The following is a 26,038-nucleotide window of genomic DNA, read 5'->3' as shown; positions in this document are numbered from 1 at the left end:
CAAACCTTTCTGATCTTTTAAATTGGTAGCGGCCTGTCTGAATAAACCAAGAGGAAGGGACATATTGAGGCGAGCTCTCGCGCACATGTAAACAGAGAGGTGTGTAGTTGCGGGGAGTGCCTATCTTGCGCGTGCGATCACGGCCCAAGACACCAAGAAAGCCCCGCTGCCCTTCCCTTTCTAACTCATCTCTGTTCCTGTCGCTCGGCGGCTGCCTGACAGAAAGCTAGCGCGTTCCCGTGAGTGGAGTTGGGCAACTTCGCATCGCGTTGCCCGTGGACTGCCGGAGCTCTGATACATTCCACGGAACCGACGTTTGGGACCATGTGAGACAGTGGCATTTGGTTTTTTTTGTTAGCCCGAGATTGGATAATCTGCTCCAGCTGCGGAATTTCTGGGCAGCCTAACAGACTGGAACTCTGGTTCACGAAAGGTACACCTGAAACTGTTTATAGGTTTCAGACAACATTCCTTCAAAGCTGCGCGCATGCGCAATTGTGCACTGTTGGCACGGTCTCTGCGCAGAAAAAATCTGCGTTGCGCACAGAGAATTTTTTTTAACCTGAATTGAAATTAAAATTAAAACAATTCTGTTTTGCAGTGTTAGTCAGTACGTCACTGGCTGCTCCAGTATGGGATTAGAACGATGCCACCTTATCCCATAGTCCAGCCAATCACGCGATTCACATTTGTATATGCGCAGCTAATCAACGTCGTTGACAGGCTATGACAGCGTCCTTATGTGCCGACACCGGTGTTTTAGCTGCAAAGCGGCGTGGCTGATGTGGAGTGAAGCCACGTTAATGACAACGTGTACAACCATTCGAAATGTGAGCAGGACAGACAGAACAATTGACAGGAAAAGTGTGGACTTTATACCAGTTTTTAAAAAATGTTTGGTTTTCTTCCTGAATACTATCGGTGTTTCTATTTACTGCGGGAAGAAACAGTAAAAATGGTGTTTTATAAGGAAAGCGCTCGAAAGCACTCTCCACCTGTGAGCAAAGACGAAACCAAAACACCCCCCACCCTATCCTATTGGTTGAAAAATGTAATGTCGACCAATCAAAACATGGCATTTAGTTGTTAAGAAACAGAAGGAAGTATTAGGAGTGACGGTGGTTTTGAGATGTGAGAGATTTGCAACTTTTAGTGCAAATCTTGTGTAGTTAGTGTGTAGTGTAGCCAATAGTTTTGTTGTGTGTGTCAGAACAATGAGGAAACTGCTGAATGTTACAGGTGTTACAGCAGTGACACATCTCCTGTTGTCAGGCCTGCAGGTATCAGGCTGATGTTCTCCTTCATCTGATAGTGGACAGAAATTATTTTTTGGAGTGGCACAAATAATTTGTGTTGCATCAGATCTGATGCAGAACAGCTGATTGTTCTGTAAATATTTTGAAATGTTTGTTTAAAAAAATGCCTTGGCTGCATTTTTAGGTAAACAGCTGCAAAAAAACTTTGTTGTTTGCAAAACTCAGTAACTTTTTTTAAGAAGTAACTATATAATTAATTGCCCAACATTGGTCATTATATACTATATTTTTCAGATAGAGAGTTACAGGACTCTCTCCCAGACCACAGACTCATAATACAAGTCAGAGCTTTATTTAAAAAAAAAAAAAAGTTGTATTTTCAAAATTGGAGTTCAAGTTATTTTTACTTCCAATAGTGTCAACATACGACACAGGTCATGAACAAGATTTTTTTTAATTTTCATTGTAAGTGGGCTAAGCAGTTAATTAAAAGTAGTCTAACATAAATGTAAATGATGTGATTTGATTATTTTAATAAACCCTGTAACTTGGAAGGATTTGATGCTGGCGTGACCACAGTGCACACGTCTAATGTCTCTCACAGTGGTCCAAGGGATCGCTCAGGGAGTTTGTGTGTTCGCTCAGACACATGAAAAATTAGAGGGAACATTGGTTTCTGATAAGAGATTTTTTAGTTTTGTGATTATTGTTTAGTTGTAGCTTCATTTAAGATAGGAGAGCTCGTGAGTTGGAACCAGATGTGTAGAGGAATGCGGTGACATACATACTACATCCTGAGTTAACGGTCACCCCCCTCTCTCACTCTCCCTTTAAGGAAATGTTTAAGTTTCTATACATACCAAGCTATCTCCTATTTCAACAGACAAGCTAAAGGTTTCTCCTATTATGGAAACGTTTTTGTATACTGAACATACTACTCCTACTTCCTTTAAAGCTCACTTGGAGTATAAATAAAGAATGCGCTGAGAGCCCTGCGCGGTTTTTCTGTCACATCTGTTGTGCGCACTTTGACAGCAGAGCAGATCGGACTGACCGCCCATGCGCATGTAAAAAATTAGATATCTGAGTGTGACTTCATTTGCCTTTCTAATAACTTTTCTCTTCACATTTTCTTGGTCCTCCGAGCCGGAGAGGAAGCATCGGCCGCTGTGTCCTGCCGTCGTGGAAAGCTGCACTGAAATCTGTCCTCTAGGTAGGAGTGAAAAAGTCCAGGGACGCTAAAATTCGATTCCTGGCCAGTGTTTTATCAAGTGGTCCACGACGCTGGGATCCAGTGGCTGACTTTCAACATAGCCAGAGAATCTTGGGAAGGTAAAGGAAGTCACTCATTTACACTCGCGTAAAACGAACTTTGGTCTCACCCGCCGAAAGGGTGTAATTAGTCTAATCCACTGCACGGATTTGTAAAAGCGTTGGGGTGATCCACCGAACGGATTTGTAAAAGCGCTGGGGTGATCCACCGAACGGATTTTCAAAATAAACGCGTTGGGGTAATCCACCGAACGGATTTTCAAAATAAAAGCGTTGGACTGATCCGCCGAAAGGATTTTCAAAATAAAAGCTTTAGGACTGGCCTTCCGAAAAGGTCTGCGCGATTGTGTGAAATGTCTGTTTAAATGTTTGTGTTTTCTGTGTGTTGAGAGTGAATTGATTTAAACAGCACAAATACGCTGCTGAATCACTCTCATTGTTATTGTCATTTTATTTCCTGTCAGTAGCTGAAGTACTGGTGACAAAAGAGAACGGTTGAGTTCCGCCTCACAAAACTGACACCGCTCCACTAATTAGAGTGGAGTAGAAGGGCGTAGTCAGTAACCACTCTTTAAGTCTAATACCAGAGAAGGCTCTGCAGTTCTGTTTTAATGGGTAATCAGCCCACTAAGTTTACTGTTGACGAACAGTGGTTAGGAAAAAAGTGTCCAGGCGCCGGACAAATTAGTGTGCAAAGATGGAGAAATTCTAAAAAGACTAAATGAGAATGTAGCCCATCTGCATTAATACAACTTAAAGAAGCATTACTGAAAGAAATAGGAGAGACAAAATAAAGAAAGAAAGAAGGAAAACGCACGTAAGAATTAGAATATTTCCAAGCATGGAAGAGAGAGGCAGATAGACGATGTGAGAATAAACAAAAGAAACAAGAAAAGAAGAAAGAAAAGGCAGAGGTATTAGACCCCCCACCACATGCTCCACTCGCTGCTGCGAGGCCGACCCCCACTTTTGCTGCTGTGAAACCAGCCCCCACTTCCGCTGCTGCGACCCCCCTTAAACAATCCTGTGATCCGTTCAGACCTCAACCTGGTCCTTATGCAGAGGCACAAAACATGTTAGATAAAATAGCACTAGGTGAAAATCCACAAAAAAAAAAAAAAAAAAAAAAAAAAAAAGGAAAAGATCGCTACGGAGGAGATATGGGAGGTGATGTTGATCCACCTGGTCCTCCCGGCATTTTTCCCATGATAGCAGTACTAAACCCCAGATACGGCCATCCCGCAGGGGAAGGTGGAGAAGGTGGAGAGGTAACAGACAGGGACAGAGGAGGATTTAGAGGAAAGGGCCAGAGATATGTAGGACAGACAGACTTACGCGAAAGAAGTGAAGAAAGAGATAATACGTGCTGGAATTGTGGCAAGGAAGGGCATTTCGCCAGAGATTGCAGACATAAAACAGACAAACGGCAATATTCAAATGAATGACTAAATGAGAAAAAGCCAAATGAAAATGATAAAAGTGACGCAGAAGTATTTACTGTCTATCAATTAGTGTCTGAAGTAAAAGGCAAACCTACACTGACAGTATATGTTAATAGCAAACCAGTGCAGATGTTATGTGATACAGGAGTATGTAAAACCGTTTTGAACAGAAGACCACAGGAAGTACAATTCTCAGAAGATACTCTAATAGTAAAATCAGCATCAGGTCACACTACAGTGCAGTGACTAATAAAACCCTTATTAAGTGAAAACTAGAGATCAAAATAGTTTAAAGTAGTTTAAAAAGGTTGGAAACAGACCCCACCGAATAGATATAAATATAAGAAGTACAAAAATAAAATAAATAAAGACAAAATTATATTAGAACTTATTTTTACCGTATTGAAACTAATAATAGGAAGGATAACAACCTGTAAGCTGATATTAACAATGAAACATAGTTGGCATGACAATCATGCCCAGAATGTATAAAATCAATAAAAGGAAATAATTCACACGAAAACCTTTTAAATAAAATAGAGAGATGCATAAGGTACATTAGGGCTGTGTCATTGTTCAGCCAAGGAAAGTGTGTGAAAAGGTGAATGTCTCCAGCTTGGGAAAGGGTGAAACTGCAGATCACCCGAAGCCCTTGATGGATACAAAATAAAATATAAAATATATAATAATAAATTGCTTGGTTCGCTACACAACAGAGAGAATGAATGTGACTGAAGGTTGGATCTGAGATGAGACAAACAGAAGACCAGTCTAAGAAGTAGGCACAAACCTGTTCAGAGAAAAGCAAATTTGTACAGATTGGATGAATTCTAAATTATCTGTTTGCTGAGTAAGATGATCCTAACTGTTAAATGGGCTCAGTAGTAGTATAGTGGTATACACTAATAAAATATTGTGATATACTATTGTCATTATATAGAAAGAAAAAGATGATAATATTAATAATGACATAATATTAATAATGAGAAGCAACCTAGTCAGTTATGATGTGAGGTGGATGATTGTTATGAAGTAATCTGCATCAAGCTTAAGGTTTGCTCAAACTCAGTATAATGACACATGAGATGAAGAAAATAAAGAAACTATCTAAACTAATTACGTGCATAGAGGCACTTAACCTGCTTAAACATCTGTCATTTATCCTGGATAAAATATTACTGAGATATAGAGCACACCTATAATAACAACTAATAAGCCAAACCCTGTAGACAACAGCTAAAGCTACAGGATTGAGAAGCTGAATTAAATACGTGGACACCGCTAAGTTGATGAGCATGTTACACATTTTCTTTTATTTTTATTTATTTGTTTTTAGAGCAGAAGCTGCATTAAAAGCCAACACATGCAGCTGTCTGTGAGCTCAGTTTTTCCCTCACACTTCTGCTCTGTTTCAGTAGCAGCATTTTTCTTTTTGTGTCCTGACTCATGTATGTTTCTTGTTTTGTTTGATTATTTTATTTTGTTGATTTGGAAGCGAATTTGTGACCATACTTGTGGATCACAGTGACACATAGTGATTAGGCATATGATTTACAAATGCCTAGTTTTAGAACTGTGAGCAATTCAAAGTTTAAAAAATATATATATAAAAACCCTAACTTCAAAGTTTGAAATGTGTGAGATGGGTGAGATGGGTGGATTCTTTGAAAAACTAGAAATTATCTAAAAATGCATTAAGTGAAGATGTAATGTTGCATCTATAGAGAAGACAGAAGAAGCATTCAGTTATTTAAAAATAGGCATTACAGACAGATACAGTTTTAGCACTGCCTGACTATGATAAGCCTTTCTACTTACGTGTAGATAGAGGAGCAGGTTATATGAAAGCTGTGATAACACAGGCATTTGGAGAAAAACAACGCCTGTTAACATTCCTGGTGAAATTTAGACTCGTGTAAATTAGACTCTGTAGCGTCAGGCCTGCCTGCATATGCAAGGCTATGCAGCCGCAGCAGAGGCAGTAAAAGAGTCGGCTGCACGTATGCAGTCATATGTGCATATGAATTGCACGTAGGCCAAAATATAAATATGTACACTGACAGCCAGTTTGTTTTTTCAGCAGTGCACCACTTTGCCAAAATTTGGCATAACAGAGGTATGGTCACCTCTACGGATAACCCCGTGCAACACGGCAGCTTATTAAAAATCTTATTGGAAGTGATTAGCTTGCCAAAACAATTGGCACTTTGTAAATGTGCAGCACATCAAAAAGACAATTTTACTGTCACAAAAGGAAATAATTTTGCAGATCAAACAGCAAAGCGGGCTGCACAACGAACGATAACGCTTCTAACATCCGAACATTGTACACAAATACCACTTGATGTACTAAAAACCGAACAAAAAGCTGCAACAATCACTGAACAGAACACGTGGCTGAAATGTGGAGCACAACTGAAAGATGACTTAATGGTCTGTGATGGAAAACCAATATTACCAGAGTCGTTACACAGGACAGCGGCTGTAGTGACACATGAAGTAATACATGTGTCAACAGGAGGGAAATATAGTATAGATAAATAATACTTTTACACTATAAATTTTGAAACTTCAGCGAAAAATTTGTAAGAACATGCCTATTCTGTCAAAAACACAACTCACAAGGAAACTTAAGACCTAAGAGAGGCCAGTTCTCCACACCATCCACATGGATTTTATTGAATTGAATGAATGTCAAGGATTAAAATATGCCTTAGTGATCATAGATGTGTTTTCAAACTGACCAGAGATATATCCAGTGAAAGCAGAGGCAATCTTCATTGCAAAATGTTTATGTAATCATTTTATTCCAACATATGGTATCCCTTCTCTGATAAGATCAGACAATGGGATACATTTTGTCAATGATGTGATCAGTAAGGTCTCTGAAGCACTAGGATTCAGCATAAGAAATCACTGTGCTTATCATCTATGGAGTGCAGGGTTAGTAGAGAGAACTAACGGCACCATAAAGCCGAGACTCAGAAAATGTCTGAAATAGATAAAAATGCAAAGAGTTTAGTTTATTTAAAAGGCAGTGTGTGTGAGAGGATTATGAAATTATTGTGTGAATGACGTTACATTTTAGATTAAAAGTTAGTAGAATTACAGAGGGTTTGTAGACTGTAAATACAAAATGAGTTTGATTAGCCTGTAGAAACACAAAAGAGAGTAACAGGAAGTGTGTGTGTGACAGGAACTTTGCATGCCCATATAAGGAGTGAGCACCCAGAGAGAAAAACAGAAGAGACAGACTCTAGCCAGATGAAGCAAATGGAGGCTTTAAGAAAAGAAATGAAAATGATATTAATGGTATGGTTTAGTGTGTCAATATAGGTCACAAATAAATAAAGGTGGACTTTTCTCAGCCTAGAATTTTGAGCATAGCAGCAAAACCATAAATTAACATAATTGGGAGAAAACAAGCCAAAGTTTGGCTTAAAATTTTATAGCTTGACCTCCCACTTGTCCCGATCCTGAAAAGAAGCTCAAAGGACAGTCAATCTCCTGATGAAGACCAACAGAATATCGTGGAATTGAAGAATTAACAGCAGGCTGGTAAGAACAGTGTGACATAACTGTTTAAAGGCACTGAATGTGATATTTTGCCTGGCTGGGACTTAATCTAAAAGGAAGAAACAGAGAAGAAACAGATTGTGTTTGCTGGAGATTTAAGACAACAAAGGACACTTTGAGAAGGGTACAGGGGCCAGTGGGAAGGTGAAGCCCAGAGGAGTATAATTGGGTTGAAATTGAAGCCTGAACTCATGATGGTGTTTAGAGATGTCCACCAGATCACAACAAAGAGGTAAACAAAAATAGAAAACACACATATATAAATTGTTACATGTGAAATTATTTTTGGAAAGAATTAGAAGTAAGATAGTTTGAATCAGACCTCAGTGAAAAGATGCATGAATTGATGAAAATGAACCAATAGATAAATCTGTTAGAAAGACAACTTTAGTAGAAAGAATGGCAAAACTAGTAGAAAATAGGGATATTGTTTTGAACTGCCGTGCGATGCTTCTCAAGTCTCTTGCAGATTAAAACCAGGCGATTGGGTCCTTATACGAGTACTCCAGAGAAAGAATTGGAACCCATCCCGGTGGGAAGGTCCATACCAAGTACTCCTAACGATGCCAACAGCTTGCAAAATCGCTGAGAGGCCCTCTTGGATCCACCAGAGCCATTGCAAAAAATGGAAGTGAGTGACAGCACAACCTAAAGACACCACCACCCCGACTCTTTGGTGATCTACAAGTGAAGGGAGGGCTGATTGGGTATATCCCGCCTTCTACTTCTCGCCTGTAGTCTACTCACCAGAGTAAATCGGTGTGTCTGGTCATCATGAAGATTATTCTGCTTACCACCTTGGCCCTGCTGCTTACAGCATGGAGCCTGATGCACTTAAAGGATCAAGAAGCCAACATGCATAGAAGAGCATGGACATATGACAACTCACACCTGACCGAAGTGACACAGGACCACATCCATCCCTGGATGAACAACGCCTGGTATAGATATATATATATAATCGCAAAGAAGACAAAGATTGTTATATATGCTCACACATGCCTGCTACAACACAGCATGCTACATTATATGGCAGACTTATGAACATGATTCAAGTGACATGCGCAGCAAGCTTTGTCAGTTTAGGTTATCAATATTTAGGAATTGTCCTAAACCACAGCGACCTCCTGACTATTGGACTATAGTTTTGGACTGTTTTTAAATGCATCGACCAGCATCAACAAAGAGCAAAATCAGGAAATTGATGCCATAAGAATAACTGTTATGCAACACCGAGTTGCCCTGGACATGATCTTGGCAGAAAAGCGCGGACTGTGTTTTGTTTAATATAACTTGTTGTACATATATTCCAGACAATGTGCATTCTGATAATATGACAAATGCTCTACAATTACTTAGAAACGTTAAACAGGCACAGGTAACCGATTGGGCAAATTCACAAAGTAATTGGTGGAATTGGTTTATGAGCGGCTCATGGAGAACACTGATGTTTAAGGTTTTAATGTTTATTGGCCTAATACTTATCATGTTTTGTATCTTTACTACATGCATTATCCCCTGTGTAAGAGGAATGGTATCAAGAATGATATCCCAATCTCTTGTTGCATATGTCACTGTGCCAGACGAGGAGGAAGGAGAAGACGATGAGTATGAAACTAATGTGATGAATGATTATGTTTGAATGATACACATTTTATGACGACCAGACCGAAAGCACTCACAATGTAGGGTCTGTGTCTGAAACACATTGATGTATTTGCTTAAAATCGCTACAAACAGGAGGGAATGATAAGAGATTTTTTAGTTTTGTGATTATTGTTTAGTTGTAGCTTCATTTAAGATAGGAGAGCTCGTGAGTTGGAACCAGATGTGTAGAGGAATGCGGTGACATACATACTACATCCTGAGTTAACGGTCACCCCCCTCTCTCACTCTCCCTTTAAGGAAATGTTTAAGTTTCTATACATACCAAGCTATCTCCTATTTCAACAGACAAGCTAAAGGTTTCTCCTATTATGGAAACGTTTTTGTATACTGAACATACTACTCCTACTTCCTTTAAAGCTCACTTGGAGTATAAATAAAGAATGCGCTGAGAGCCCTGCGCGGTTTTTCTGTCACATCTGTTGTGCGCACTTTGACAGCAGAGCAGATCGGACTGACCGCCCATGCGCATGTAAAAAATTAGATATCTGAGTGTGACTTCATTTGCCTTTCTAATAACTTTTCTCTTCACAGTTTCACATACCAGGGACAATTCACTGGATCGGACTTTACTTTAAAGACTGGAACTATTTTTTATTTGTGTGGACATTTCGAACAATTTGATGAAGCTGTGTTAACCATTCTAGATTCAGAATTTCTGTGTTAACCTTAATTGTTCTGCTGTATTCTGATCTTGGGCCCGTTTCCCATAGCTAGAGTGGTTCGGGAGAAGTTGAGAACTCACAACCATGGGGAGTAGCAGCCTGTTTTATTTGTTTTATTGGGGTGTCTTTATTTCTTTTGAGTGTTTTGGGGTTTTCCTTTCTGTTACTTGTGTCCTCCAGGGCCCCGTTAACGTTGGTAGATGATCTAGGTTCACGAGGGCCAGCTGAGCAAAATTAAAAGGGTTACATATGATTTAAAAGTGACTCTAGCATGTTTCTGTCAAACCAGGTAGCTTTTGGAATAGGGGCACCCGAGTTGTATGTGTGGGTACAGGTATGTGGGCCTAGCCTGAGTTAATGTTCGACAGCATAGTGCACTTTGGGCAGCCATTGTTTGCAGGTTCGAGCCCTGGAGCCCTCCCCTACTGCGCCAGAAACAGCCAGACAGCTAAAACCATTCTTAAAAGTAAGTAGTAAGTATCGAAGTCAACTTTAGTAGGGGAGTTCATGGACCCAGATCCCACTACCCCATGGTCGTTCAAGGCAGCCTGTGCACATCTATACCCCTACATAACGGGGCTAGTAGCCCTTTACAGATCCACCCTGCTTTGTATCAGGAAACGTTGACAAACCACAAATGAAAACACAGCTTTAATTTTTGAAACTAATTTTTTAATCATTTTGACATCTTAAACACAAAATCATTAGTTTTAATGCAAGTTTAAGAAAAAATAAAATACTTTAAAGACCTTTTAACCTTTTGTCTCAAATATAAAACAGCAGACTGCACTTATATGCATCTTTTATGGGATTGCCCAAAAATGTCTAAATTCTGGCTCTGCATAAACAAGGAAATGAACTCGATACTAAATTATAAGATCTGTAAACATCCGGATCAATTCTTACCACGGTTGCTGCATCTGAATAAAAATCTGGCCAAAAGAGATCCACGTTATTAAATAAGCTTATGTTTAATGCCAGGAGATGTGTTATTGAACTGGATTAAGGAGCAGCCCCCCTACTGTAACTCAGTGTTGCAAAGAAGTTTTTAAGATTCTACCATCTGAAAGGCTCAGTACGAAATTAAACGACAATGAAGATTTCATGGACATATGGCGACCTGTGGTGGAGTACTTCCCCTGCCTGATTGCAGGGGAGAGAGAGAGAGTATCCTGAGAGGAAAGTGTTCAATGCAAAGGTAAAGATAGGACGTGTGTGTGTGTGTGTGTGTGTGTGCGTGCGCGCAGTGCCTTTTTTCTTTATTTATTGTCTAAAACTAACCAAAAACGTAAAAAAAAAAAAGATTTTAAAGATTTTATATTTCTTAGATTTCAGTTAAGATGCAGGAACCCTGTTCAGTGTGAGAGGAGAACAGCCAAGTCTCCTACTCTGATAAACCTCCATCTGTGCCACTGAAAACAGTTCATCTGACTGTGACTGTAAACATGTTTCCATTTGTCACTTCAGTCTTTACTCTGAAATACAGGAAATGAAATCACGGCTCAAACTATTTCTTTGTTTAACGTTTTAAATGTTATTTAAAGATTGCAGAATTTCACAAAACAAACAACCAGAATAAGAAAACATCTGCAGAACACATGGATCAAAATACATTCAATAAAAAATTGATAACATGAAACATTTCTTCATCCAGCTGCTGGAACAAAGCGAACCACTCGACATGAACACTGAAGTAGAACAGTTTAGAAACCTTAAAACGGCACTAGGTGCACATTTTTATTTACAGTTGCCCCATCAGATCTTTACAGGAGATTCCATCTGAACTCTGTGGAGCCTGATCTCAAGGGTTTTGAGTCTGACCCTGAAAGCAGAAGAGGATCTTTCTGTCTCTTCAGATTCACTGTGATGGGAGTGATTTCAGCCCTGAGTGATCACGCTGATGTTTGTGCAGACAATGAAGTGAATGTTTTGGCACATTGGTAACAGTGAAAGAGTTTATTAGTAACGTGGGATTGTTTGTGTTCAGATGCAGAAGACTTTATTTATCCCCAAGAGACTGACCTTGCCGACCGTACATACAATACACAAACATCACATTGGGGAGATGGGTCAGGCTAGGTAGCTGGGCGGTCAGCCGTATGAGCAGCGACCCAGAACCGAACAACAATGGAAAATGCACAACATGAGGAAAGATGAGGAGAAAAAAAGAACTCCCCCAGACTGAGCTCCAACAGGAAGATCACTTAGAGAACAGAAAAAAAACCCCACCTCAGCACATAGCTCATCACATCTCATAACACGTAAGACATAAGCTTCGAAGGCGTTTGGGGATGAGTGTAGGTCTGTGTCAGTGTACATGCGTATGTGTGCGTGTGAGTGTGTGTTCCGTGTTCAGCCAAGAGAACGTGTCCCTTCTCCCGGTTAAGCAAAAGTCAACAATCTTCATTTGACGTGGGTGACCTTGAATGAGGAGGGAGAAAGTCATAACAAACAGTCTTATTATCTAATGAAGAATTGTTATTCCTTTGCCTTGAGCATGTAGCTGGTGCCAGGGGTGCCGCATGAGATGAAGATGGTAGTTATTTTGGTTAGTGCGAACAAACTGCATCCAATTTTACAGTTGGTCTAATGTCCGTCACTGGTCACCAGGTCTCTCAATTCCAGTTTTTCTTCAAGATCTTATCCATATTGTGTAAAAAAAACAAAAAAAACAAAACACAAAAACAGTCCGAGTACTCACAGCCGTGCCCATCGTCTATCATGTTGGCCAACCTTGTGGGATTTTGAACAGCTGTTGCCGCTTCTTGTTCTTCCATAAGCCAGGTCCGGGCAAGCTCCAATCAGCCAGAACTCTGTTATTGTGGTTCTGAATTGGTAGATGTCGTTCAATGTTCTCCATCGAGAGTGTCGCCAGACACACGACGCAACCGACCATCGAGTATCTGGCAGCAAACGTCTCCGCAGGACAGTCGAGCTCTCCCAAGCCCAGGAGGGTGTCAATTCCATTAAGGGACCAGTTGATCAAATCCATAATTCTTCTTTATATTTTTAGAGAACAAGTCTAGGAGACTCTCTTAGGGTTAGAGAATAAGCGAGAATATACATGAGAAGCCAAACAGGAAAGATAATGGAGAAGAAGAAAGTGCGACCGCCTCAGTCAAGAGCCAAGAGAAGAACTAGAGTATGAACTGAGATTGCTGAAGTTCTTGTCAAACTGGTCACAGCTGTAGTTTCCTTCCATGTGTGTACGTTCATGAAAGTTATGACTACCTGAGAGTGAGAAGCTTTTGTCACAGTGTCTGCACTTGTATGGTTTCTCTCCCGTGCACACGTTTGTGTGATTTAAGGTGACTAGTAGTAGTGAAGGATGACCCACATTGGTCACAGAGGTGCTTTTTAACCCCACTGTGAATGACATCATGGCGTTTTAATGTACTCGTGAAGCCTTTCCCACTATTTTTGCACTAGGTGAGTTTATCTCCAGTGTCTTTACGTTGATGTCTTTTTAGGTCAGCTTGCCAACTGAAAGTCTTTCCCACCACCACAGTGATGACAGGGTTGAGAACTGGATCCATCTGTGTCGCTCTGCTTCTAAACAAAGACACAAAGACAGTGTAAGTCAGTCCTTCAACATTTTTATCCTGAACGTCGCCTGAAATAATGAGCAAATAAAAAACAAACAAAAATCATAACTGAAATGAAAATCTGAATAATCACTCAGACCTGCTTTTCCATGCAGTAGAATTGCTAACATGCTAACACAGTTTAATGAGCAGAGTTGTTCAAAACAGTCAGGCTAAAATGACAAGATAAAAATATAAATACATACCTCACAGTAACTGCGCTTGTAGAGTCTCTTTCTGGTGTGGATCTGTTGGTGTCGTTTCAGGTAATGTGGAGCTTTAAAAGTCTTCTCACACAGGTCACATTTATAAGGTCTCGCCTCAGTGTGGGTAAACATGTGTTGTTGTAACTGCGTGTTGGTTATAAACTGTTTGCCACACTGTTCACAGCAGTACACATCATGTCTGGTGTGAATGCGTAGGTGTGTATTTCGGTTCCCTAACCGGCTGAAGGTTTTCCCACAGATGTCACAGCTGTATGCCTTCATTCCAGAGTGGGTAACTAGATGCCTCTGTAAGCTGCTACTGTGAGTAAAAGCTCTCCCACACTGATCACAGCTGTACGCTTTAACTCCACTGTGGATGAGTTGGTGTGCTTTTAGGGAATCCTTCAAGGAAAAAGACTTTCCACACAAGTCACAGCTGAACGGTCTCTCTCCAGTGTGGATGACCTGATGTCGTTTTAGATTAGCCTTCAGAGTAAAACCCTTCCCACACTCGTCACAGGTGTGTTTTTTCTCTCCCTTTCTTCTGTGAGGTTTGTCGGCCTCCTGAGAGCGCTGACTTCTCGCTCCATGTTGGTCCTGCAGTGACAGAGATACAAACAGAGGCAGTGAGTGAAATGCAGTCGTGGAACAAACTCAACCTTCAAACTCCCTCCATTAACACTAGTTTTAAACCTGAAGGTGGACTGTGGCACCAAACACCTTAAAGGTCTCTTATCACCACCTGCTGGTAGTTCTAACACATTACATCCAACCTGGTGTTAAAAATAATTCATGACTGTTCAAACACTCTAAAATCATTTTCCTTATTTTCCTTACTTTTACTCCCCACATTAAAAAAAGGACTTTCTACACATATTTTCAAAACAGTCTTTTTAGTTTTGGTTGGAGGAATTTGAGGGGAGTTATTTCATCACTAAGGGCATCAAACATCAAACCAATTTGAGCCTGAAAAGTAACACATGAAAGACAATATTGATCGTGTACTAATCACCAGGGTTTGAAACATAAAAAGAGATAAAAGAGGCAAAACTGTGAGTCATAGTCAGGAGTTAAAGTGAGACGTTGTTCTTCTTTCTTTTTTGCACAGCACCTGAACAAACAGGTCATTTCAAATGCAGCGTTTCTATCAACAAACATCAGCAAACACACAAACTGTTTGTGTGCAGTTTGTCTCACAGTGTGTTGCTGGCTAAAGGTCCAGCTGCTGTACATCACAGAGAGAGAAAAGAAAGAGAGCTAACTTCACTCAGAGATGGAGAAAGATGAGACACACAGGACAGGAGAGGAAGAAGAGAGGTTAGATTTAAAGGGAAGGACTGCTCAGTGGGATTTGATCAACTTGAGATTAAAGCTTACATGTAAGTCCTCATGTGTTGAAATCAGATATTGGGTCTGTACATGTGACATTATGTTTTTTTTTTCAGATTATGAAACATGCTGCAAAACAATCTGAGGCAGATTGACTGTGCCGCCTCAGATGAAGCCTTTTCCATGCAGTAGAATTGCTAACATGCTAACACAGTTTAATTTGCAGAGTTGTTCCAAACAGTCAGGCTAAAATGACAAGATAAAAATAAAAATACATACCTCAGAGTAACTGCGCTTGTAGAGTCTCTTTCTGGTGTGGATCTGTTGGTGTCGTCTCAGGTAATGTGGAGATTTAAAAGTCTTCTCACACAGGTCACATTTATAAGGTCTCTCCTCAGTGTGGGTAAACATGTGTTGTTGTAACTGCGTGTTGGTTATAAACTGTTTGCCACACTGATAACAGTAGTACACATCATGTCCGGTGTGAATGCGTAGGTGTGTATTTCGGTTCCCTATCTGACTGAAAGTTTTCCCACAGATGTCACAGCTGTATGCCTTCATTCCAGAGTGGGTAACTAGATGATTCTGTAAGCTGCTACTGTGAGTAAAAGCTCTGCCACACTGATCACAGCTGTACGCTTTAACTCCACTGTGGATGAGTTGGTGTACTTTTAGGGAATCCTTCCAGGAAAAAGACTTTCCACACAAGTCACAGCTGTACGCTTTAACTCCAGTGTGGATGACCTGATGCTGCTTCAGTTTATCCTTCACAGTAAACTCCTTCCCACAATCATCACAGGTGTATGTTTTCTCTCTCTTTCTTCTGTGAGGTTTGTCGGCCTCCTGAGAGCGCTGACTGCTCGCTCCATGTTGGTCCTGCAGTGACAGAGATACAAACAGAGGCAGTGAGTGAAATGCAGTCGTGGAACAACTGAACCTTCAAACTCCCTCCATTAACACTAGTTTTAAACCTGAAGGTGGAGTGTGGCACCAAACACCTTAAAGGTCTCTTATCCCCACCTACTGGTAGTTCTAACACATTACATCCAACCTGGTGTTAAAAATAATTCATGACTGTTTAAACACTCTAAAATATTTTTTTCCTTATTTTCCTTAGTTTTACTTCCCACATAAAAAAAAGACTTTCTACTCATTATATTATCAAAATAGACTTTTCACTTTTGGTTTCAAACATCAAACTGATTTGAGCCTGAAAAGTAACACGAAAGACAATCCTGATCGTGTACTAATCACCAGGGTTTGAAACATAAAAAGAGATAAAAGAGGCAAAACTGTGAGTCATAGTCAGGAGTTAAAGTGAGACGTTGTTCTTCTTTCTTTTTTGCACAGCACCTGAACAAACAGGTAATTTCAAATGCAGCATTTCTATCAACAAACATCAGCAAACACACAAACTGTTTGTGTGCAGTTTGTCTCACAGTGTGTTGCTGGCTAAAGGTCCAGCTGCTGTACATCACAGGGAGAGAAAAGAAAGAGAGCTAACTTCACTCAGAGATGGAGAAAGATAAGACACACAGGACAGGGGAGGAAGAAGAGAGGTTAGATTTAAAGGGAAGGACTGCTCAGTGGGATTTGATCAACTGGAGATTAAAGCTTACATGTAAGTCCTCATGTGTTGAAATCAGATATTGGGTCTGTACATGTGACATTATGTTTTTTTTTTCAGATTATGAAACATGCTGCAAAACAATCTGAGGCAGATTGACTTTGCCGCCTCAGATGCAGCCTTTTCCATGCAGTAGAATTGCTAACATGCTAACACAGTTTAATTTGCAGAGTTGTTCCAAACAGTCAGGCTAAAATGACAAGATAAAAATAAAAATACATACCTCAGAGTAACTGCGCTTGTAGAGTCTCTTTCTGGTGTGGATCTGTTGGTGTAGTCTCAGGTTACGTGGAGCTTTAAAAGCCTTCTCACACAGGTCACATTTATAAGGTCTCTCCTCAGTGTGGGTAAACATGTGTTGTTGTAACTGCGTGTTGGTTATAAACTGTTTGCCACACTGATCACAGCAGTACACATCATGTCTGGTGTGAATGCGTAGGTGTGTATTTCGGTACCCTATCCGCCTGAAAGTTTTCCCACAGATGTCACAGCTGTATGCCTTAATTCCAGAGTGGGTAACTAGATGACTCCGTAAGTACCTACTGTGAGTAAAAGCTCTGCCACACTGATCACAGCTGTACGCTTTAACTCCACTGTGGATGACTTGGTGTGTTTTTAGAGCATCCTTCCAGGAAAAAGACTTTCCACACAAATCACAGCTGAACGGTCTCTCTCCAGTGTGGATGACCTGATGACGTTTTAGTAAACCCTTCTCAGTAAAATCCTTCCCACACTCGTCACAGGTGTATGTTTTCTCTCTCTTTCTTCTGTGAGGTTTGTCGGCCTCCTGAGAGCGCTGACTTCTCGCTCCATGTTGGTCCTGCAGTGACAGAGATACAAACAGAGGCAGTGAGTGAAATGCAGTCGTGGAACAAACTCAACCTTCAAACTCCCTCCATTAACACTAGTTTTAAACCTGAAGGTGGAGTGTGGCACCAAACACCTTAAAGGTCTCTTATCCCCACCTACTGGTAGTAGAAACACATTACGTCCAACCTGGTGTTAAAAATAAAACACTCTAAAATCATTTTTCCTTATTTTCCTTACTTTTACTCCCCACAGAAAAAAAGGACTTTCTACTCATTATATTTACAAAACAGTCTTTTTAGTTTTGGTTTGAGGAATTTGAGGGGAGTAATTTCATCACTAAGGGCATCAAACATCAAACCAATTTGAGCCTGAAAAGTAACACATGAAAGACAATCCTGATTGTGTACTAATCACCAGGGTTTGAAACATAAAAAGAGATAAAAGAGGCAAAACTGTGAGTCATAGTCAGGAGTTAAAGTGAGACGTTGTTCTTCTTTCTTTTTTGCACAGCACCTGAACAAACAGGTCATTTCAAATGCAGCGTTTCTATCAACAAACATCAGCAAACACACAAACTGTTTGTGTGCAGTTTGTCTCACAGTGTGTTGCTGGCTAAAGGTCCAGCTGCTGTACATCACAGGGAGAGAAAAGAAAGAGAGCCAACTTCACTCAGAGATGGAGAAAGATAAGACACACAGGACAGGAGAGGAAGAAGAGAGGTTAGATTTAAAGGGAAGGACTGCTCAGTGGGATTTGATCAACTGGAGATTAAAGCTTACATATAAGTCCTCATGTGTTGAAATCAGATATTGGGTCTGTACATGTGACATTATGTTTTTTCAGATTGTGAAACTTGCTCCAAAAGAATCTGAGGCAGACTAACTGTGTTATTTAAAGATTGCATGAAGATCCTCTGCAGGTTAGTGCAGGATATACAGGGCCACTGGAAAAAAAAAGTGGGCACGTCTTTTTTTTTTTCTTCTTTTCCTGAATTCTGAGATTAAAGTCAGAATTCTGACTTTAATCTCAGATTTTTTTCCCGGTGGCCCTAATCCTCTTCCATACTACAGAGCTCAGCTGACAGCTTCTGTTTAATATCATGTGACAGTTCTGTCTGATATCGAGCTGCTGGTGTGATGCTTTGAATGTGTATTTTTTGGGGTGATGAACAAAATGTTATGTCCATTTGATTAATAAATATTTTTTATGAATAAACCTTCCTTATTTTAACATGTGCTGTGGTCTGTAAAAAAGAACATAATATACAACACAGTCATATAACAGGTTGGGAGTATGAGAGTTTGAGACGTGACTGATTATTTGGTGAAACTGTGATATTTTCCTCACCTTCTGTGTTGAGCTCATTGTTTCCTCTGTAGTGACTCAGCTGAGTCCAGATGGCTGAAAATGTTCCTCTGCTGCTCCGTCAGACTCTTCTCCTCCTGCTGATCAGCTGGGACACAAAACAGATCTTTGTTAGGCTCCACACTGCACTGAAGAGTCAAAGTGTCTCATATGTTCATCTGACAACACAAAGTACAAATTTCACTCTGATTGCTTGTAGAAATCTTGTGAGACGTGTTGTGCTGCAAAGTGAGGAAACTCTCTCACTCACTTATACTTCAGGAGGAACTTTGTGACATTGGCTCCAATATTCTAAGCAGCCCTTTACTATGACAGGGCCAGAAAGTCCTATTTGAAGGTTTGGGAGAAGGACCATGTTAAAGGTGGATTGGGGTTTATACACTTTGTTATGATACAGGTAAGGCTGTAAGAGCCTGAGAAGGTGTCCTGAATGAACCTCTAAAACCAGTTTTCAGCTAACGACTCTGCTTCAGTCTGGAAAACAGCAACTACAAGTTTAAAGACTCCATCAACAATTCACACCCAGCAACAGCCTGAACAGCTCCTCCTGTGGTTTCCACAAACAGGGACAGACCTGTTACTCCCCCACCCCACAGTTTCCACACCTTCAGCCCCCCAGTCCCACCACCTCCACCATTCCTAAAAGTTTGATTCTGTGCAGCCATTCCCCAACTCTCTGTGAACGGTGCTGTCCCGACTCTTTGATGTTGGGCTGAGAACAAAAAAACATTACTCAGATCTTGTCCAGTCAACAATTATTTATTAAGCACATATGTGGGAGATGTACACGACACCACCGTCAGCGTAGTCCAGTAGATCTCAAAGAGGAAGCACTTCGATACACAGTTTTATATGTCAGGGTTCACGCCCCTTCATGCGTAAGCAGATAACATAAAATGCACGGCAGTTGTCTGCAACTCCTTTTATAATATTGATGTTTGTTCCTCACTAACGGTTTCAGCACTCTCTCACCTCCATCTGTTTCCTGTTTCTCGTTGTGAGGCCCCATGATCGCATATGACACATCCTGAGTACATCCTGTTCTAATCTGCGCAGGCACGTATGCAGTTACAAGCAAAACACTACTTTAAATGTCTTCCAGTTTAAGCCTTCTATTGCCTCTTGATTAATATGGCACTTATTGAAATATTGCAACATTTATATTTCCCACAGTACTCATGGTCATTGATCAGTGGTTTCAGTGCTTTCCTTCCTGCTTTGACTGCAGCTGTGTTTGACACAGGAAGACATTTTTACATTCTTTATTTTTTTGGGGGGAAGTGCAGCTTTAAACCTTCACATGATTCAAGTCAACACAACAAATCAATCTGAACGATCACAGGTGGGAAAAACCTCTGTAGACAAAATGAAATCAAACCCAACATTCAAACCAAAAAATGATTAAAAACATGATTCTCCCAAATCACCAAGAGCTGCAAATTAACCACCACAATATATTTTTATTCTCTGTGCTTTCAAATATGAACACTGTTTACTTTCATCTCTGTTTCATTAGTTTTTGTTAACATCTTCCTGTGCATCACTTTACAGCAGCCAGACTCATTAAAATGAGACTTTGTAGGAGTTCACTTCCTCTCATGTGTTCATCCACAGCAGCTGGACAATAAAGTTTATTGTGACCCTGATACTGCAGCAGATCGCTCTCATCCATTTCCTGTTATCACTTCAAATAGAAATGAGGCTGTAGAGGTTTGGTGCAGGCAGAAAAACAGCTGCAGGGACAATGAAAAGACTTTTCTGCTCCAACTTCTCCCAGCATGCTGAGCTAATGATTAGTTGGTGTTTTTCTCCAAACACTCTCTCACTCTTCTCTCAACGTGTTCACAATAAACTGTGAACAGACACCGAGGAGAGCAGCAGAAGACCTCATTCAGGAGCTAAACTCAACATGAACTGAACTCACAGTAAAGTTAGCTCGGTGCTTACCTTTAGATGAGCCCACAAACCGAGAGAAACTCCGTGATGAAGCTGGAACTCTTTCCAAACACAGGAAACAGATCAGGGAGCAGAGACCCACGTGGTTCACGCTGATCTCAGCTACGATGCAGGAGACAAGGGTGGGCAGATCGATGCAGATATCGATCCAAACGTTGGTACTACTTTATTCGCTTTGAATGAAAATCCAGCTCCGTTTGCGCAAACACCTCTCTTGAAGCGTCCACACTTTGCTCCGCCCCTTCTTCTTTCTTTCTTTCTTTCTTACATTATATTGGCGGTTGGCAAACAACAAAATGGTGCATTACTGCCACCACCTGCTCAAATCCTCACAAACAATTTACTCTCTTTTAAAAACCAGAATAAGGCCTGATAACTTTCACATCTTGAATCCTTTTGCAGTAAGGAATGTTTTAACACTCTGGGCTCTATCATTCTATCATGCTTTCATTCTAAACTCAACACATGAAAATTTCTAGTAGCGGCATTTGATGGCTTACCACACTCCAATGGACCAAAATAATGAAACAATTTTGATATAGGTTTGATCTTAAGGATCTAATTGTTTGTGTTTGTGCATGACATTGCGGCACATGGTTTTGCAAGATAGACTGGAATAAATAATGATGCGTCAAATATTACATAGGCTGCAGTGAATTTCTGTTGGTGCAGGGTATTGAGCTTTGAGGATCCCAGTCAAACCTAGCTTTGAAGCACATGCTAAAAGCACTTCTACTTGTGTATTTTTCAAAAAAGGAGACCGTACCCAAAATATTAACTCTCAAAAAACAACAATCACAGGACATTTTACAGAGTTCAAATGTGCAGCTGCAGCGCAAATGACAGCAAACACTTTTTGTAAGCCTAACAGCTTCCAGATCATTTATTCTGGCAATACAGCAAGAAGGTCATCACTGCTTCAAGCACTGCCTATATGATCTGGTCAGAGAGCAAGGACAGCAAGCAGTCCTCTGCCCTTGAAGAAAAGACATCTGCCCAAGATGAAGAAACTTCCTCTCCAGAAGATGAGGGGAGAATCTGCAAAGAGGCTGACTGCATCATTCCCCACTGATGATGAGTACTAGCCAGTGCCTGAATCCTCTTTGGGGGAGGATTGGGGTTGGGGGGCATGGAGATGGAGGCCGAGCAGCTGATGGAAAAGAACATAGGAGCATTTTCTGAGACCGAGGAGCCGGTGACTGAGTGGATCACCTGAGATCTACTTTTGAACTTTTTATAATAAAGGAGATTTAGCTGCTGTGCACCCTCACAAACCTGCACAGGAGGCGAAGGTGTGAGGATTGGAGGATTATAGATGAAGTGGAGACTACTCCAGAAGAAAGCAATACATAGCATGTTGGATGACAACACTGGAAGTTCTCAGGAAGTAACAAATGGCATAGGGTTCAGACTCCAACTGACGGAGGAGCTCTGAGGACAATGTCTTTACTTCGGTCACCTTGGAAGAAGAACTCTTTAGATGAAAACTGGCACAGGGGAAACAACCCAGAGCTTCCTCCCCAGCTCCTCCAGTTGCAACAGAGGAAGATTTTGTTGTCTGTCTTTGGCTTCACCGAAACTGCCACGGCGATATCCCACATGCCAAAGCAACGGAGGATTGTGCTTCTTTTGACAGCAGCACACAAGGAACCAGTCAGTGATGGGGAATAAAGGATGCGTGAAAGCAAGAAGCAATCCTGGACTACAATAGGCACAAATACAGATTGGATAACTTAGAGAGGATGTTGGCACCTCGAGTTGTAGAAGGAAAACTAACTGATGGCTGATGGCTCTTTTCTCCAATCTCCTGGATGTCTTGGGATACGATGCCTTTGTCCAGCCGGAAACAACTTCACTGAAGTGGGGGAGTCCTCTACAACCTACAAATGAAGAGTGATCCTGGGAGAGCTGGGACACATGCTGGTGACCTCAACAACTGCAAGACAACGTTGTCCCTGATTCTCAGCCACTGATCTCAAGATACAGTAGTCTGAACCAGAGTGTGACCCACACCCCACCAACGAAATGAGAAGAAGGTGCAAAAGGTGCACCTCCAGGATTGGAACAGCAGCCCCTTGCACCAGATATAGAAAGTGTACCTGCAAAATCCACTCTACTGTGGTTAGCACATCTTGCTGCTAATGAGCATACACACAGAAGCACACACACTGAAATATAAATTTTGATCATTTTAGTGGTCATTTCAATGGTTATTTGGTCATTAAATTGCCTTTCTGGCCACTAACACACCACGTGTGATTTTCTTCTTCTTCCTTATCGCCCCAGCAGGTCCCTGAGGTCTCGTGACCAGGGCTTGCTGGTTGTCCAGCATACAAGTTTAAAAACAAAAGGTGACAGAGCGTTTGTATCAGTGGCTCCCAGATACTGGAACTCACTCCCTTTGAGTTTGAGATCTGTGGACTCACTTATTTCTTTTAAAAAGCAGTTAAAAATGTATCTGTTTATACTTGCTTTTGGTTGATTTTGTTTGAGGTTGTATGTCCATTTCTGCTTCTGTGAAGCTTGAAAGGTGCTATAAATTAAATTTTACTTTCCTATACTTTACAACATTACAGGTCAGTTGCAAAAACAATAAAGCTAAAACATGACAAAGATACTGACTGTAAATCATTAAGATTAAAATAACTGGTGACTTTAATGGCATAAATCCAGGATGCCTCTGATGACATGACATGAGCAGTGTTATAATTTATGAAAGTAATGAAGGATTTTATTACTAAAAACATCCAGGAGTGGGTTTTCTTTTTTGAAAAAATCTTTAGGGAAATGAAGTTGTGGCTACAAACAAATATATTTTAGCAATTACACAGGTTGTTTAAAGATGGAAGAAAGCGTGTTATCTAGCATATCAAGACTATCTCTAGTCTGAAAACTGAAGGCTCTCCCTCCCATTCTACTTTTAAATACTCTACAACAAGTAAGCCTGCAGTGTGAGAGCGAAGTGCTCTAATAGGGTGATATGGTACTACAAGGTCATTAAGATAAGATGGAGCCTGATTATTTAAGACCTTGTATGTGAGGAGCAGGATTTTGAATTCAATTCTGGATTTAACAGGAAGCCAATACAGGAAAAATATGCTCTCTCGTTCTAGACTCTGTCAGTACTCTTGCTGCAGCATTTTGGATTAACTGAAGGCTTTTTAGGGGTTTTTATAACTGTGTAGTTATAACACTCAGCTGAATGGGACACAAGAAAAACACTAGTACCCCCATGACACTGCAATTATAATATTAAATGAGTATTTTAACACTACTACTATACTACAATACTATTACGTAACAACACAACTTTGTTAATCACAAGAGAAGATTACTCAATGTTTGGTTTTGTACTTAATTTCATTTGTGTTTTATTTTATTCCATGTACTCCTAACAGAGGAATCAGGCTCTGTAAACAAAGGCCATTTTTGCGGAAATAATAACAATGTCATGACATACCAGGAAATTGCCTGAACATTAAATAACACCATCATATTAATTTTCACCACTTTTAGTTTTTCATGATTGTGTAAACAAAAATCATAACTGAAATGAAAATCTGAATAATCACTCAGAGCTGCTTTTCCATGCAGTAGAATTGCTAACATGCTAACACAGTTTAATGAGCAGAGTTGTTCCAAACAGTCAGGCTAAAATGACAAAATACAAATATAAATACATACCTCACAGTAACTTCACTTGTAGAGTCTCTTTCTGGTGTGGATCTGTTGGTGTTCTCTCAGGTAACGTGGAGCTTTAAAAGTCTTCTCACACAGGTCACATTTATAAGGTCTCCACTCAGTGTGGGTGAACATGTGGCGTTGTGACAATGTGTTGTTTCTAAACTGTTTGCCACACCGATCACAGCTGTACACTTTAACTCCACTGTGGATGAGATGGTGTCTTTTTAGGGCACTCTTCCAGGAAAAAGACTTTCCACACAAGTCACAGCTGAACGGTCTCTCTCCAGTGTGGATGACCTGATGACGTTTTAGATTAGCCTTCCCAGTAAAACCCATCCCACACTCGTCACAGGTGTGTTTTTTCTCTCCCTTTCTTCTGTGAGGTTTGTCGGCCTCCTGAGAGCGCTGACTTCTCGCTCCATGTTGGTCCTGCAGTGACAGAGATACAAACAGAGGCAGTGAGTGAAATGCAGTCGTGGAACAAACTGAACCTTCAAACTCCCTCCATTAACACTCGTTTTAAACCAGAAGGTGGAGTGTGGCACCAAACACCTTAAAGGTCTCTTATCACCACCTGCTGGTAGTTCTAACACATTACATCCAACCTGGTGTTAAAAATAATTCATGACTGTTCAAACACTCTAAAATAATTTTTCCTTTCTTTACTTTTACTCCCGACATTAAAAAACTGGACTTTCTTCTCATTACGTCTACAAAACAGATTTTTTACTTTTGGTTTGAGGAATTTGAGTGGAGTTATTTCATCACTAAGGGCATCAAATATCAAACTGATCTGAGCCTGAAAAGTAACACATGAAAGACAATCCTGATCGTGTACTAATCACCAGGGTATGAAACATAAAAAGAGATGAAAGAGGCAAAACTGTGAGTCATAGTCAGGAGTTAAAGTAAGACGTTGTTCTTCTTTCTTTTTTGCACAGCACCTGAACAAACAGGTAATTTCAAATGCAGCGTTTCTATCAACAAACATCAGCAAACACACAAACTGTTTGTGTGCAGTTTGTCTCACAGTGTGTTGCTGGCTAAAGGTCCAGCTGCTGTACATCACAGGGAGAGAAAAGAAAGAGAGCTAACTTGACTCAGAGATGGAGAAAGATAAGACACACAGGACAGGAGAGGAAGAAGAGAGGTTAGATTTAAAGGGAAGGACTGCTCAGTGGGATTTGATCAACTGGGGTCTGTTTCAGAAAGCGGGTTTAGAAAACTCAGAGTTAAAAATGATACTCAGGGTTGAGTAACCCCGAACTGTCCAACTCAGAATATTCGGTTTCAGAAAGGCTGATAACAATTAGTTCAATCAACGCGGAGTTGCTTTAACCCCAAGTTAAGCGCGCGCACGAGGATACATAAAGCCCTGATTAGTGGAGCACAGATTAAGCGAGTCACCATGGAGATGGAGGGAAAGAAGGCGCGGTCAATGTATTTTACAGCGCTTGAGGCCGAAATTCTGATGGCAGCATATGCCGATAACATGCAAATTTTGCGGAAAAAAAGTAACACAGCTTCAGCTGCAAAAGAAAGGGAGCATGCATGGCAAAACATAGCCGACAGAGTCAATGCGTGAGTGTTAATTTAAACAT

General features: G+C 40.6%; 1 protein-coding gene across 4 annotated transcripts in view; it reads right to left on the bottom strand.

Annotated features, from left to right (window-relative positions):
* Nucleotides 1–10,510: 10,510 nt before the first annotated feature.
* LOC146380709 (uncharacterized) overlaps nt 10,511–26,038 on the bottom strand; it is a 19,926-nt gene continuing 4,398 nt past the window's right edge. For 2 of the 4 annotated variants that reach the window (XM_084940042.1, XM_084940041.1), the window contains exons 2-6: nt 18,780–24,866; nt 16,846–17,442; nt 15,275–15,871; nt 13,667–14,263; nt 10,512–13,428 (exon numbers count right to left, since the gene is read on the bottom strand). In XM_084940042.1, the coding sequence (XP_084796168.1) occupies nt 13,348–13,428; nt 13,667–14,263; nt 15,275–15,871; nt 16,846–17,442; nt 18,780–18,797 (1,890 nt within the window). In that variant the 5' untranslated portion in view covers nt 18,798–24,866 and the 3' untranslated portion in view covers nt 10,512–13,347. Of the gene's footprint in view, nt 13,429–13,666; nt 14,264–15,274; nt 15,872–16,845; nt 17,443–18,779; nt 25,554–26,038 lie in introns of those variants that run through there. The other 2 variants (XM_084940040.1, XM_084940043.1) reach the window with 2 other exon arrangements.

This window comes from Perissodus microlepis, chromosome 9, assembly GCF_051167445.1.
Source record: "Perissodus microlepis isolate ML-2025 ecotype Zambia chromosome 9, ASM5116744v1, whole genome shotgun sequence".
Lineage (NCBI taxonomy): Eukaryota > Metazoa > Chordata > Actinopteri > Cichliformes > Cichlidae > Perissodus > Perissodus microlepis.
Note: the sequence above shows the minus strand (reverse complement) of the source record. Positions and strands in the feature narration are given on the sequence as shown.